Source organism: Crocuta crocuta, unplaced genomic scaffold (assembly GCF_008692635.1).
Source record: "Crocuta crocuta isolate KB4526 unplaced genomic scaffold, BGI_CrCroc_1.0 scaffold18, whole genome shotgun sequence".
Classification (NCBI taxonomy): Eukaryota; Metazoa; Chordata; class Mammalia; order Carnivora; family Hyaenidae; genus Crocuta; species Crocuta crocuta.
Window position 1 is genome coordinate 4,830,567 of NW_027532589.1, and position 15,983 is coordinate 4,846,549.

The following is a 15,983-nucleotide window of genomic DNA, read 5'->3' on the forward strand; positions in this document are numbered from 1 at the left end:
CTGTAGATACCTGTGAAAGCATTACAACATTCAAGATCATGAAAATATCCACTCCCCTGCCTCCTGACCAAAGTTTACTTCTCCCCCCATACGACCTCAGCTCCTCTCCTGAGATATGCACAATCTATTGTCCCGATAGATAAATTTGCATTTTCTAATTATTCCATTCCAAATAAATGGAATCAAATGGATTATACTTTTTTTTACTAGCTTCTTTCACTTGGCTAATTTTGAGAAATCTGTCCCGTTTTAGCTAAAGTGATTAGTAATACTACCTTGACCTGCAGGGCATGAAGGTCAGGATCAACCTGCCAGCCAGGCTTGTTACGAATGACAGAATCATTCTAGACTACAAACCAAAATGTCTTACAAATACAAACAAAAACATCCTTAAATTATTGTCAAACAGAATTCAGCGACGTATACAAAGAATTACAAGCCATGACCGAGTGGGGTTTCTTCCGAGAAAAGAAGGCTAGCTGGATATTTCAAAAGTAATCAGCGTAATCTACCACATCAGAAGGCTGGAGAAGAAAAATCCCATCATCATATCAGGGCTAAGGAGGGGTTGGGGCTGAAGGGAAATAGTTGTGGCTATGACAGAATAATATGAGGGCTCCTTGATGACGGAAATGTTCTGTACCTTAAATATTTCAAAATGTACTGATTGTGGTTTTATGGTTTTGCAAGATGTTACCATTTGGGCAAAAATAGGTAAAGGGTACGAGGGACCTCTGCATCATTTAACAACGCATGTGGACCTACAATGACCTCAGAATAAAAATCAGGGGGTTCCTTCTTTAGTGCATTGTCTCAAAATAAAAACAAAGTGTTTGTTCTTTAAATGGCATCATTTAGGGGCGCCTATGTGGCTCAGTCAGTTACACTTCTGGCTCTGGATTTCAGCTCAGGTCATGATCCCTCAGTCCGTGAACCAGCCCCACATCAGGCTGTGCCCTGACAGAGCAGAGCCTGCTTACGATGCTCTCTCTCCCTCTCTCTCTGAGAGTGCACGCATGGATGCTCACTCTCTTTCTCAAAATAAACTTTTTTTTAACTTATAAAAAACTGGCACTGTCTCCAAAGGAATGATCAGTCAAAACACCTGTCATCATATTTTAATATTTCTAATTTTCTTGTTGATGGACAATAGCTCCCTAGAAAATTTGTGTAACAATCTAGTCCCAAAGCATTTGCCAAGGGTTTGCCATGTGCAATGAGGAGCTGGAGAAACAGACAAAATGAAAACAACATAGATTTAGAAGAGTTTATACTTCTTTTTTTTTTTTTTTAACTTTTTTAACGTTTATCTATTTTTGAGACAGAGAGAGACAGAGCACGAGCTGGGGAGGGGCAGAGGGAGAGGGAGACACAGAATCTGAAACAGATTCCAGGCTCTGAGCTGTCAGCACAGACCCCAATGTGGGGCTCAAGCCCACGGACTGCGAGATCATGACCTGAGCCAAAGTCGGACGCTTAACTGACTGAGCCACCCAGGCGCCCCAAGAGTTTATACTTCTAATGAGGTTGAGCAAGAACTACAGTACTGAACTCAAGATACCTTCCTAAGGTGCTTCATTATTCCTGTCCATAGTCATAAATATTTTTTTTAATGTTTGGGGCACCAAACATTTTAAACATTAAAATTTTAATGTTTATTTATATTTGAGAGAGACAATGCGTGAGCAGGGAAGGGGAAGAGAGAGACGGAGGCAGAATCTGATGCAGGCTCCAGGCCCTGAGCTGTCAGCTCAGAGCCCGACGCGGGTCTTGAACTCACAGACCGCGAGATCATGATCTGAGCCGAAGTCGGACACTTAGCCGGCTGAGCCACCCAGGCACCCCAGTCATAAGTATTTCTAGACAGGATACAGGCAGTGTCTCAGCAGTGTTTATGTTTATTTATGTGTTTCAATAAGTCTAAAGAAAGTCTTCTCCCTTACTCCCAGGTGCCGTAGGAGACTTCCTACCACAACCCCCTGATTGCAAGCCCTAGTCTCCGAGTCTCAGCACACACCACCACAGCACGTTAGCTGCACAGAAACAGGACAAGAAGAGAATCGTGCACATACAGGCCAGACACACACACACACACACACACACACACACACACACACTCTTCTCTCACATCCAGCTTTCTGCACTACCTCTGAATATGAACACTCAAAGGCACAAGAGAAGGGCAAAGTGAAGGGGCTGGTTAACACCTGCAGCTGCCTGGCCACCAAAACGAGTTACACCATCAGAAAAGTAAAGACCGAGGGAGAGAGAAGAGTGGGAAAGAAACAGAGGGAACGGAGAGAAGAGCCACGCTTCATTCTTATCCCCCATCTCAGCGCCTACTTTCCCCCCGCCCCCGTCACAGAACAAATGCCCCCAGACTCTGCCCATGTCTTACCCCAGAAGCATTTCCCAAATGCTTCCTTCGCTTGAAAACATACTACTCTCCTCCCAGCTTTGCTTGAGCCGAGCCTCAGGAATCACATTCCAAGAAGTGAAAATAAATACTGAATGAGATAATTCATCATTTGTGAGCACTCTAGCCCTTGCCTTCTCGTAAAGCTTCCTGTAACTGTAGTCCATTTTTTCACAACTAGGTTGCTTTTAGAAATTAGAGGTTTAGTTACATCCAGAAACCTAATATAAAACTACGATTCACAGCCACCGGGCAAGAAACTGCTCTCACCTCTGCCAATGCATCTTGCCTGGCTGGCTTGACGCTGAGACCCAGCAAGGGTAGCCGGTGAGTCCCCAAGGCTGGCAGCCCAAGGACGTGAGAGGAGGCTGCAGCAGTTGACAGGAACCCCTCTACTAACTGGGAAGGCCAATCAGGCTGACTGGCTGGCTTATCAGGCTCCCCGTCTTCCCTTAATATCTCAGGTGTTCCGTTTCTAGCTGGCCGTGATACAAAGAGGTTACATGGTTCTTGCACCAGAATTCATCTCCTTCACCATAGCCTGGAGTTGCACATTCAGTTCTAATAGTTTCCAAGTTCACGGCTAATCAGAATGACTACAGTTCCCAAAGAGCAAATGGCTCTGTTCCTTCACCTGCCACTTGTTCAGGGGCCTAAGAAGTGCCAGGCACTTGGAGATAAAGTACTGACCAATACAGGGTGGTCCCTATTTCCCCCGGCTGATGTAGGAGGAGATGGGACAGAAGAATATGGAAATAAAAATGACTGCCACTAAAATCATTACACAGTGTGCTGGCTGCTAGCAGGGACATAAACAAAGCCAAGGAACTTGCACTTTCTGGGGATATGAAGGGCAATTTCCTTTCCAGTGCAATCAAAATATAGAATTAAAAATTCATGTAATTTAGGGGTGCCTGGGTGGCTCAGTTAGTTGAGCGTCTGACCTCAGCTCACATGATTTCAAGGGTTCATGAGTTCAAGCCCCACATCGGGCTCACTGCTGTCAGCGCAGAGCCCACTTCAGATCCTCTGTCCCCTTTCCCTTTTGCCCCTCCCCCACTCATGCTCTCGCTCGCTCTGTCTCTCAAAAATAAATAAAACATTTAAAAAATTCATGTAATTTACTGATCCCCCCCAAATATACTCTAAAATTGACTTTAAAAAATTAAGTCGCAGATGCTAGCTTGCCATTATCTCTAGGTTAAAAGCGAAAAGCCATTCCAATTGCAAAGACTAGAAGCAGTAAGTGGATTCACCTGGGCACAAAACCATCGCCTGAAAAAGTGCTTTCTTTTGTTTAAGGAAAGTGGAGCATATCCCAAACAAGCAACCAAGCAATCAACCCCACCTAAATTGGAGATGGCCCCCACAATCATATGGCTAACTGGGCTTCGACAAAGCAGGAAAGAACACCCAATGGAAAAAAGACAGTCTCTTCAACAAACGGTGTTGGAAAAACAGGACAGCGGTATGCAGAAGAATGAACCTGGACCACTTTCTTACACTGTGCACAAAAATAAATTCAAAATGGATGAAAGACCTAAATGTAAGACGGAAAACCATCAAAATCCTAGAGGAGAAAGAAGGCAGCAACCTCTTTGACCTTGGCCATAGCAACTTCTTACTAGACACATCACCTGAGGCAAGGGAAACAAAAGAAAAATGAACTACTGGCACTTCCTCAAAATAAAAAGTTTCTCTTCTGCACGGCAAAGGAAATAATCAACAAAACTCAAAGGCAGCCTACACAATGGGAGAAGATATTTGCAAATGACATATCTGATAAAGGGTTAGTATCCAAAATCGATAAAGAACTTATCAAACTCAACACCCAAAAAGCAAATAATCCAAATCAGAAATGGGCAGAAGAAATGAGAGACATTTTTCCACCAAAGATATCCAGATGGCTAATAGACACATGAAAAGATGCTCAACATCACTCATCATCAGAGAAATACAAACCACAAGCACAATGAGGTACCACCTCACCCCTGTCAGAATGGCTAAAATGAACAAGAAACAACAGGTGGTGACAAGGATGTGGAGAAACGGGGGGCCCTCTTGCACTGCTTAGGGGAAAGCAAACTGGTGCAGCCACTTGGGAAAACAGTATGGAGGTTCCTCAAAAAGTTAAAAATAGAACTACCCTATGACCCAGCAACTGCACTAGGTATTTACCCAAAGGATACAAAAATACAGATTCAAAGGGGTATGTGCATCCTGATGTTTATAGCAGCATTACCAATAATAGCCAAACTATGGAAAGAGCCCAAATGCCCATCAACTGATGAATGGATAAAGATGTGGTTTATATACACAATGGAATATTAGCCATCAAAAAGGAAATCTTGCCATTTGCAAGAATGTGGATGGAGCTAGAGTGTATTATGCTAAGTGAAATAAGTCAGAGAAAGACAAACACCATATGATTCACTCATATGTATAATTTAAGAAACAAAACAGATGAACATACAGAAGTTGGGAGGGAAGAGGGAAACAAACCACAAGAGATCTCTAAATGATAAAGAACAAAGTTGATGGAGGCAGGTGGGTGGGGGCGGGCTAGATGGGTATTAAGAAAAACACCTCTTATGACGAGCACCAGGTATTGTATATTAACTGATGAACCACCTGAATTCTCCTAAAACCAATGATGCACTATATGTTAACTAACTAGAATTTAAATATTTGAAGAAAAGAGAAATGTTTAAAAATTAAAAAATAAATGAATAAATAAACTGGAGGGGCGCCTGGATGGCTCAGTCGGTTGAGCGTCCGACTTCGGCTCAGGTCATGATCTGGAAGTTGGTGAGTTCAAGCCCTACATGGGGCTCACTGCTGTCAACGCAAAGCCCACTTCAGATCCTCTGCCCCCCTCTCTCTGCCCCTTCCCTTCTTGTGCTCTATCAAAAATAAAAGTAATAAAATAATAAAAAAATAAACTGGAGACCGCCAAGTTAAAACACTAGTCTTGCTTTCTACAATGTCCAGTTAAAACACAATCACATCAACCAGTCTTTGAGGAATATGAACCTACATTGTCCGAATTACCTAATCTTTTCAAATGTGCTAACCACAATGACCTCATGTTGAAGCCTAGTGACCTTAAGATACATTTGACTAGAAATCTGACCCACATGGGCAATAACCTGAATTTCCATCAAGGAATCTGCAAGCACTAAATGATGGAACAAAAAGGAGCCCAGGCTTCATCTGTGCTTCAGAGGGGGGTACAAAAGCAGCTCTGAATTGTCACTGTGGGGGAAACCTACATTTCTTAAGATTGAAATGTAATCTCCTCCCGTTTAACTCCAAACTTTTTGTCAATCTGATTGGCTTTGCTTTCTCTACCAAAATTAGAGACCAAAGCCTCTAGATTTGCTCCCTGCTACCGTGTCTCCACTTCTTCCCAAACATTTATAAATGCCGGCCTACCACTAGTTAGGAAGTTACATCTGGAAGCTTCTACCCCACCTTTCTTTCTCCACCCCTATGGCCATACACTGGGGATGGGTGTGCAGATTTGTAATCTAGTCCTCTTGACACAAATTAAGAATTGAACAGGAATGCTCTCTTTCTTTACCTTTTTTAAAGTTTATTTTTATTTAAGAGAGAGAGAGAGAATCCCAAGCAGGCTCCCCACTGTCAGCACAGAGCCGGACACATGCCTCAATTTCTCGACGGTGAGATCACGACCTGTGCCAAATTCTAGAGTCGGACACTTTACCCATGAGCCACCCAGGCACCATCTCTCTTTTTAAATGATCTCCAGAGAATTTCCCATCAGTTCCCTCCCTTCACCCAGCTTTGTAACAACTACCCAAAAATTCCTTCATCCTCAACCTCTGCCATCCACCTGTGCTCCTTTCTGTCCCCATGGAGAAGATCAGCGTAAGGCCTTTGCCAAGACCTGCCCCCTCCCTCTCCTCATCCTCTGCTTTAAAGCCATTGACTTCCCATCTCAAAATAAAAGTCAAAACCCATAGAGTTCCTCCATCCTCCAGCCAGCCCGCCACCTCTTCTAACTCCCCAGTCTCATCTCTTTCTTCTCTTTCCCTCCGCTCCCTGCTCACACCTTTACTCTTCTTTCCTGCCTGGAACTTCTCTCGAGGGGCTTTCTCAAATGCTACCTTCCCTTACCCTCCACCTTCCATTAAAACCAAACCTCCAACTCCCTACCCCCACACAAACTTTCTACTTATTTTGTTAACTATCACCCCCAAGGTTCCAGGAATACAGGGATTTCTCTGCTTCCTTCCCTGGTGTATCCTTAAGGTCGAAAAGAGTGCAAGTTCAGCGGCAGAGAGTTCAGTAACCATTTGTGAATGAAGAGTCATTCACTTGACAGGCATTTGCTGGGTGCCTCGTCGCGGCCGGGTTTGTTAAGAAGAATAAGCCAGTGGCAAAGCCTTTAATGCACCCGATGGAGAAATGCAACACAAAATATGCATTGCAGGACCGCGAGCTAAGACCTCGGGCAGGTCACAGACATGCCCAAGCCCAGCGGAAGAGGCCTCGGCCTCGCCTTTCTGGGAACCTGTCCGGCTTCTCTAGAGGGTCTCCTCTAGACCCCGAGAGGAGGGAAGCGCACTCGCCCCCACCTCCACCCCGACCACCCCAGGCCCAAGAGGTTATGAGTCCAGAGCCACAACTTCCGGGCTCTTCACTCCAGAGGCAGGATTTAACGAAACACATTTTAAAGCCTCTGCGCTTCTGCCACCGCCCCCTCCTCTCTGCCCTGCGGCCCATCGCCTAGGGCGGCCCGGGACCGGACCCGGCTCGGACCTGACTGCCGGGTCCCACAAGCACGCCCCACTTCCGCGGCCCACACCTGCTCCCGGCGTCCCGTTCGGCTCCTCTCTGCGCGTGTGCGAGCAAGCCCACGTGGGTTCGGGAGAGGGTGGCCGCGCGGATGGGAGGGGTGGGGCTGGACACGCCCCCTCGCGTGAAGCTGCCTTCTGATTGGCTGCCTGTCGCTGGCCTGGCCCGGTCGGAGCCGCCCGCGGCTGCGCCTCTAAAGGCGCTGCCGGTCTAGGCTTGCGCTACTGTTTCGTGCTCTTGGCCGCCTCCGCGCACTCCCCGGGATCCTTGCAATCTCCGCCAGCATGTCTCAGGTAGAGCGCGTGCCTAGCCTGGCCGCGAAGGTGCGGCGGGGCTGGAGGCCGGGGGTGGGAGAGGAGGTACTATCCCGCAAGCAGGACCCCGCAGAGTCTTTCCCTTGCCGGCCCCCGCTGTGCCTCCTGGACCCGTGCCCCGCTATGACTCTTCGCACAGAGCCTTGTGAGCGGAACTTTCCAGGTTTGGACTTCACTCCCCACCCGCAACTGCTGGAAAGTTGCCCGTGGGGTGGACTTCGCGGTGAAGCAGAAACAGGAGTTGGAAGCGAGGGTCCTAGGTAGCAAGATGGCAGGTAGAGAGAGGGTGGCGGGGATTGAAGCAGCAAAGGGACCGAGTTCCCCATCCGGAAGGTCAGCGCCAGAGTGGGGACGCCATGCAGAATGGGGAAGCAAGGAAGTGGTTAACAGTTTAGAGGTCAGGGGACTGAGGGGCCGAGTGCCCAACGTAAGAGAAGGGGAGAGGTGACCCAGAGGCCTTTCCCTCCTTGGAATGTAGCCTCTTTTCTGAGACCGAGCTGTGTGGGATGACCTCTGACTCATCACCTCGCTCCAATCAGAACACGGGGAGAGAGGTCAGCGCTGGACGCCTGGCCCCTGGGGGGAAGGCTCCAATGGCTTCTGGCCAGCCTAATTCAAAACTGTCCCGTCTCAGCGGTTTCAAACCCGCTGTGCTAGCCCTATCCAAGTCAGGGCTTTCCTGGGACCCCCGCCTGGCCCGGCGCACGCTGCTTTTTCAATGAAGGGAATACCTACTGCAGGCACAACTAGCCTTCCTCCTTCACCCCTGGGTTCTAGCACCTGGTAAATAGAGAATCCAGTACGTAGTTGTCCGTCGAGAGGAGTGAACCAATGGGCTTCCCCTCCTTGTTTTGCTGAATCTTTCTGGCTGCCCTGTCGGGGAGATGAAGTGACACACTGCTTTTCCTCTGGGGCATCTCAGGACTGCTGCCTTTCTCACTGTCTTTCCCCATTACCGAGCTCTATGTAGGCCTTTCCTGTTCCCCCACATTTAGGCTGAGTTTGACAAAGCTGCTGAGGATGTTAAGCACCTCAAGACCAAGCCAACAGATGATGAGATGCTGTTCATCTACGGCCACTACAAACAGGCCACCGTGGGCGACATAAACACAGGTACGCTGAGAGGAGCTGGGAACGCCCCTCCCCGTCAAAGCAGGTGCCACAACCTTGGTGGATGCCCAAACTCCCAATCTGCGGGAGTGGCACTCTCAAAACCACCGAAGCCCTGCTCTTCTGGTGGGACATGGTAATGGTTCTTGGGGTCCCCCCCAACAAAATCACATTCCAGAATGGGACTCCCAGGTGGCCTCAGGTAGCAGACTTCAGAACCTAGTTTGAGGAGAACTTGATGGCCTATCACTAACATTTGGGGATAGAAGCAGAGACCCCAGCTTGGCAGAGACTTGGTCCATGCTCTGAACTCAGTAGTAGCTTCGTTGAACCACGCTCCTTCAGCAGGTTGCCTCCCCGGACAGGCAGGGTAGAAGTCCAAGCACTAGGCAGCCTGCTCTCGGGAGCAGAGAAGCTACTGCCTCCCTGGGGCAGGGTCACAAGCTGTATTGCCGAAAACAGTTCCTGATGACGGTTTCTTGCCTATCAAAAAATCTGGGTGCAGATTTCGAGGCCATAGTTTAGACTTCCATAGTCTGAATACAGTCTTTTCCTGCCTTGGACTGTTTTTATTCTGCCCCCGAGTCCCTGAAATCCAGCCATATGCGAGGCAGCAGCAAGGGCTCAAAGGCGGTGGCCATGGCAGCACAGAAGGGGGTCACCCCCTTCTCTGTTCAGGAGGGGGGCCTGGCCCCCAATTCCAGTGCAGTTGGGGTGGAAGGTGGAGCGTGTTGGTGGCTGCCAGCCATCTGGAAGCAGGAGATGGTGCCCAGAGCTAAGGATCACGAGCAGTGCCAAATCAAAGTTCACAGGAAGGGCTTAGCTGAGAGAGGTCTTGAGGCAAATAAATGTGAGTGTTATGCTGGGTTTATAAACTCCGTGTCCTCCCCGGGAGGAGAGGGAGAGATGAAGTGGGGGTGACCAGAGGGGCTGAGATGCTTTTCTGCCAGACAGGATTTTCACAGATACTGGCCTCTGCGCTTTTACATGAGTACACATAAACTAGCTTGAGTCTCTCTCTCTCTCTCTTCCGGACTGGGGAGGCTTCCGTTCATCCACAGGCTGCACTCACTGTCCAGTACAGTCACCACTAGCCACGTGTGGCTAAGTTTAAATTAGGAAGAGCTAAAAAATCCAAAGCTCAGTCCTCAGTTGCACAGGAGCCGCAAGAGGCGAGTGGCTCTGAGTTAGTGCAAATGTACATTTCCACGTTCACTACGAGGGCCGTTGCAGTGCGCTTGCTCTTCCTAGATGACAGCTCTGTGGGTGCACCTTCTGGTAGCCCTGGGAATACTTTCCAGAAAGCACCCGGGGGGATTTGATGTTTCTCGGACACTGGGCACTGCCATCGCTTCTTCTGCCTTTGTTCTCGGCATGGTGGTAAACTAGGTCAGCGGGGAGGTGGTGAGTGTGTTTCCTGGGAGCAGCTGAAGACAGGCCTGAAAACATTAAATCATGGTACAACTTTAAGGATGCCTTTAGGGGAAAAAACCGCCCACAAATCAACAAGAAATAGACTAACAATTTGGTAGAAACATGGGGCAAGGTTATGAACATGGGGCAAGGTATGTTCACAGTAAGGGACTCCCAGAAAACTGATAGCAGTAATAACATGGAGGAGAAAAACTGGGGGGCTGAGAGCAGGGGTGGGAGGGAAACTTTATAGTCGCCCTCTTTATAGCATTTGAATCTTAAGCCATAGGAATGGATGAAGTATTTGTTTTAAAACAAAATTTTGTTACATATGTTTTTTAAAAGAAATTGTGGAGTTCTTTAACTTTTAGGACCAAGACTGTCTACTAATGAAAACAGTTTTCTTCCTATTTTCTTTACATCATAATTTTGGGTTTCTGTACATCTGGGTTTCTAAAGGCAGAACTCACTATGCTAGACCCATTTAACTCCATAACGGAGCATGGAAGGGACAGATGAAGTGAAAAGACTTGTCTTTTCTTTCAGGACAAGAACGTTGATAATGTTCTCCATTAGAACTTGAAGCAGATCTGGGGCACCTGGGTGGTGCACTTGGTTGAGTGTCCGACTCCAGTTCAGGCCGTGATCTCACGGTTCATGAGTTCAAGCCCCACAATGGGTTCTGTGCTATGAACAGAGCCTGCTTTAGATCCTCTGTTCCCCCTCCCCTCCCCCCACCTCTCAAAAATAAAACATTAAAAAAAAAAAAAAGATCTTGAAGCAGATCTAATGTCTTTCCTTCCCTTGTTTCAGAACGGCCTGGGCTGCTGGATCTCAAAGGCAAGGCCAAGTGGGATGCCTGGAATCAGCTGAAAGGTAATTGTTCTCATCGGTTTCTCTAGTTTGTGAAGCCCAGAAATGAAACAGTCTTCATTACAGAGTGTAAGGGGTAAAGAGAGAAAACAAAGTGAGTGAGGCCCGTGCTAGAGACCAGCCTCACCTCGCCAGAAGGGAAAAAAACTGGGCCACCTACTTTTCCCCCTGATCCCATGTACACCTTCTCCCAGAGCACCATCTCTGAGCAATGACATCACCTGGAGAGGAGGAGCCGGGGACCGGGTTACTAAAAAACGGACCAGAGGGTAAAGAGTTGGCCTGGGTTTCCCGTGTGTTCACGAGGAGTGGGGTTTCCTGCGCGCACCTTCCTCTCCGCAACAAGGCCGGGGAGGGAGCCCCGCCCCCNCTAATGCAGGGCAAGCTGCTGGCACACTGCAGGCCCCTGAATGGGGCCATTATATGCTAAGCAACAGCAGCCAAGAAGTATCCCGGCTGCGACTTAATCACGTGCCACCTGCGGCAGCAAGACCCACAGTTGGCACTGACGGGCCTGCCAGCTTCTGGGTCGCTAGCTAGCTTCTGAATGAGCCCTCTGTCTTCCTGCAAATGAGGGACCCTTGAATTCAAAAAGGGCCAGGATACAATCAACGCACTCCTAGGATTTGCAAGGAACTGGGACAGGAATGCCCATCTGGCTGCCCATTGTCAGTGCCCAGGGGCCGCGTACCCTCCAGTGCTTCAGAAAGTGCTCCGATTCCCAGGATGTCTGCCCTTCGCCGCAGCCCCCAGGAAACCGGGCGTTGCTACTGAGGGGTCCGTCCGGTCAATGCCCTTTGGACCCCAGCACGAAGGCAAAAATATGCCTCCTTCCCCTCCGTGAGCCACCTGCTTTTGCTCAGAGTTCTCGAAACTTTACTCACAGCCTCCCTCTGGGGAGAAGAGGGCATCTGGCTTTGTTCTTTCACTGCCACAGCTGGCAGATAAGAGCCACCGGAAGAGGGCTACGCGATAGGCCAAGGCCAACCAGGAGAGGAGGTGAGGCTAGAGCCACTACACTCCCCCTGGTGGGCTCTCCTGCCTGTCTGCAGTGTCCGGCCTTTCTCCCGAGGCTCAGGACGACCTCTCATTCCTGCAGTGGGGGGCTCACAGGGCCCGCAGGCCAGCAACCAGCCTCAGGCCAGCTGCGTACACACTATGGGTTCAGGGCTCCAGGGAGCATTCACCGGGGGCCCAGCTCCTTAAGTATTACAGGCCACGCCTGTGAGGTGCAGGTAGTGGAATTTCCGCCTTAGAGGTGAGAAACTGAGCCTCCGCACATTAAACGGGGGGAGGGGCTGTCTAGGGCCCCAGTCTGCTGCTTTTCGACCATGCGGCCTCTCTGACAAATAACCCTGTTGATCCCTTGCAGGGACTTCCAAGGAAGATGCCATGAAAGATTATGTCAACAAAGTAGAAGAACTAAAGAAAAAATACGGAATATAAGGGACTGGATTTGGCTGCCAGCAAAGCAGTTCGTCTAAACTGATACGATGCCTTGTTTTTTCTAATACCGGGGATGACGTGAAATAATGAAAACAGCCCGTGAACCTAGATCCTGAAGACGATCTAACAGTAGGGGCCAAAATGGCTACTGACGGGCTACTGAGTAGTTTTTATCTGTAGACCAATTAAAAGTGCATTTGTTATTTTAAGTCTTCAGTGATCCGCATTCTTGAAATCCTTTCCTCTGTTCCTATCACTCTTCCTCACTTCCTTTCTCTAAAGACTTGGTCTGGGAGAGTTGGAGCTTAGCCTCCACCCTGCAAGGGTACAGGCAGGCAACCACCTCTCCAAAGCCTGAAGCACTGCCTCCTCCAGCGGGGAGGAAAAGAACTACAGAAACAGCCTTTCCTAAGTCCTCGTTCCTCCCCGCCCCAGCCACACCAGTCGCGTGGGCTGGCTGAGACTTCAGGCCGCAGGGACTGCCGATTCTGTGCTGGGGACACTGCCGGCCTCCAGCTCTGAGGAACACAGGGCTGACAAATATTTATGGTTCGTCTGCGGTCCATCCAGTCCCTGGTTCCAGAGCAAATGAACGAGGCTAGAAGCCGCACTCAGGAACGAACCATACACCTGCGCAGAGGCCCAGGGTCATGGGCAGCTGGGCAGGCGTAACCAAGCAGTGGGGTGGGCACTTAGCAGGGAGAAAGGAAGTGAGGACCCACAAGGCCAGGGAGTAAGCTTACAAAGAAAGGCTGGGGCTTGACCCTTGGGTGTGTAGTTAGTTTGCTGAAAAGAAAGAAAAGGAGATGGCGGGGCAGGCCCTCCTTGCCAGGAGCTCTGCTCCACTCAGTTCCACTCAGGCTTGCATGGAAGGTCCGGGTTTCCCCATTCTGCGGCTGAGGATACGGAGGCCGAAAGGAATTGAGGAGAAGCTCCTTGAGGCCGGGCAGCTCTCCGTTCCCTCCAAAGCCTGTGTGCTGCTCTTAGACGTTGTTCAGCCAAAAGATCAATGAGGCATGTCAGTTACAGTGACTTGCCCAAGGTGGCTCAGCTGGGGGACCATCTAAGAGCCAGCATTCCCGGGCACATCTCCCTGGCTCGGATGCCTGTACCCCCCAAGGTGGCCCCACGGGCATGACCTGTGCCGGAACAGCAGGGAGAGCAACTGTCTGGTACGGCTGGCGTACGGCACGCCGTCCATGTAAAATGGGACTAGATGGAAGTCTTGATGATGAAGTTGAAAAGTACAAAATTTGTCCTCAGAGGTGAGAGGCAGCTGCTGGGCAGGAGATGGGGTCAGAGGCGTTCGGTGACTACATCAGGGGGTTTTGAGTGTGGTGACCGCCTTACAGCCCTGCCTGCTCACGGAAAACCAGGCCCAGAAGCTCAGGGGTAGATGGGGACATGCTCCCAATGGGGTCAAAGTCTAAAACCTAGCCGTGCAATGTAAATGAAGTGACTTCCTAAGTAGCAATACCATTTACACCAGAGTTAGTCTCCCCGCCCCCCCCCCTCCCCGGGGCACTAATGTGACTGAGGGCGGGAGGCAGGAGGCCATCAGGTCTGCTCTCCCACCCAGCCGCGCTGCACCCACCCAGTCATGCCAGCCACCAAGGCCGCAGAACGGCCAGCTCCTCTGAGCCCTGAGGGAGGCAGTAGGGAGCCATAGCCACTCACCTATTACTACCTGGATCATCTGCTTTTGTCAGTTGTTGGCTGCTTCCGGTGGAAACCAAAGGAAAAACCACCTCGAATGGAGTGCAGCACGTGGTTCTTGCCCACACAGACCTGGCTCTGGGGTCAGGCCCAGCTCACCTACCGGGAAGGCGGTGGTCCACGTGAGATGGAACCGTGTGAGAAACGTGGGTGCCTGGTGTGTGGTACTTCCTCTGGAAGTTTCCTCTCAAAACCAACTCTTGTCCCTGAGAACATCTCTTGCAATGTCTCTCAGAGTCAGGGACGTGGCCCAGAAGCAACTTACGGCTGTGGTGGTGGCCCTGGAGTGGGTGTGGGTGACACAAAATCTGCCCAGTCCTGCAGGTCATGCATGGAAGCCGGGGACCGGCAGGCGTGTGCCCGGGCCCCGTGTCGCTGCCCCCCGTCGCTGCCCTGCTGTCAGCCAGGCCTCGGCCTGGGGAAGCCTGGGCAAAGGTAGTGCAGCCCGGCCGCCTGCAGTTCCGCAGCTGGGAATGTGCTAGGCGTAGTCGTGTCCCTTCTCCCGCGGATGCAGGTGTGGATGCAGGTGGCAAGGAACCGCTATGGGAGAGGAAAGGCCCATCCGCCCATGGCTGGTGTGGCCTCCAGGGCCAGGCTGTCCGTTGTAAGAACCCTCAGGGCCGGCCTCCCACGCAGGCTGGTGACTTTAATCCTGCTGTGAAGTGGGCACTACCCTGCAGTGCTCTGTGATGGGAAGTACCCAACCCATTATTCAGACGAGGGAATCAAGGCTCAGGGGATGCAAATGCATCCAAACCCAGCAGTCTCTGTCCAGGAAGGTCCCCGTCTGTCCCATCCTCTCTCATGAACACGGCTACCACTCAGATTTGCATCTCCACTGTCGCTCAGAGGACGAGGGTGATACTTGGGCTAACAGAAGGTGATAGAAGCCTTCCACATACTGTGCACATCTTCCTGAGGAGTGGCTCAAGGACACAGGTCGGTCGCATCTCCCAGGCCGGGGCAGGGCTCTAAGGAGACATACCTTTTTAAGCAGCTCAGGTGATTCTGACTCTGCGAGATCTGGGAGCCATGCAGCACCCCCATCTGCCCCCCTCCCCGCCGCCCCGACACACACACACACACTATAAAGTAGCGGTACTGGCTTCTCCTGAAGTAACAAGTTGTGTTCTGAGACCACGTCACCAGTGGGCTCAGGCCCCATGCCTTCTCCGATGGCTTCTGCAAAAGCCTGCATACAGCCCCAGGAGAATTCCCAGGGAGCCATTTGGGAGCAAATGAGTTGGGCAGAGGAGCAGGCAGGGCGCCCAGTCTTCCCCATCTCCTCCGTGAGCATCACAGCTCCCCATGGCACTTCTTACCTCCAATCCGCCTCTGGTGACAGACTTACCTGTGAATCCCACTGCCGTCTCTCAGGCGCCGGATCACGAATCTTCTTGGAGCCGCATTTTCTTCATCTAGAAAATGGGCTGATAAAATGGGTAAAGGCCGTCACACAATGCCTGGCAGACACGACTTCCTGGCGGCCAAGAGGCCTTCCCTGGTGCACACACTTCCCTCGCCATGACCTGGACAGGCCCCGGCCTGGAGCCACAGATGCCGTTCCCCACCAGGGCCGGGCTCCAATGCGTGGGAAGTTATTAGCGTGGGTTATCTCTCGGGACAAGAGGAAGTCCAAAAGCCAAAAGCCTGGGCACCAGTGTTGAAGATCAATAAGGGACTTGCCCTGCCACTGCCCGAGTTAACACAGGCATGAGCCAGGCTAGGTCACCACTATAAGCCACAGTTTCTTCACCAATTAGATGAGCCTGAGCAGAAGGCCATTGTCCAGTGTAAAAAGGAAGGAAAGCCAGAGGAGGAGAAAGAAGGCCCCGGAAATGCTGGCCTCGGTGGGAGTCAGGCTGGGAAGTTGT

At 50.5% G+C, this 15,983-nt stretch overlaps 2 protein-coding genes across 4 annotated transcripts in view; one reads left to right on the top strand and one right to left on the bottom strand.

Moving 5' to 3' along the window:
- The window catches only part of CUNH2orf76 (chromosome unknown C2orf76 homolog), a 57,045-nt gene extending 41,518 nt beyond the window's left edge, over positions 1–15,527 (bottom strand). Inside the window, exon 1 of one of the 3 annotated variants that reach the window (XM_077779618.1) lies at positions 15,461–15,527. The gene's annotated coding sequence lies outside the window, so the exon portion shown is untranslated. The other 2 variants (XM_077779617.1, XM_077779619.1) reach the window with 2 other exon arrangements.
- On the top strand, positions 7,423–12,602 carry DBI (diazepam binding inhibitor, acyl-CoA binding protein). Its single transcript, XM_077779622.1, has 4 exons — positions 7,423–7,530; positions 8,547–8,664; positions 10,888–10,950; positions 12,320–12,602. Exons 1-4 carry the CDS (start codon positions 7,522–7,524, stop codon positions 12,391–12,393), a joined length of 264 nt encoding a protein of 87 aa, XP_077635748.1. The 5' UTR covers positions 7,423–7,521; the 3' UTR covers positions 12,394–12,602.
- Positions 15,528–15,983: the final 456 nt, after the last annotated feature.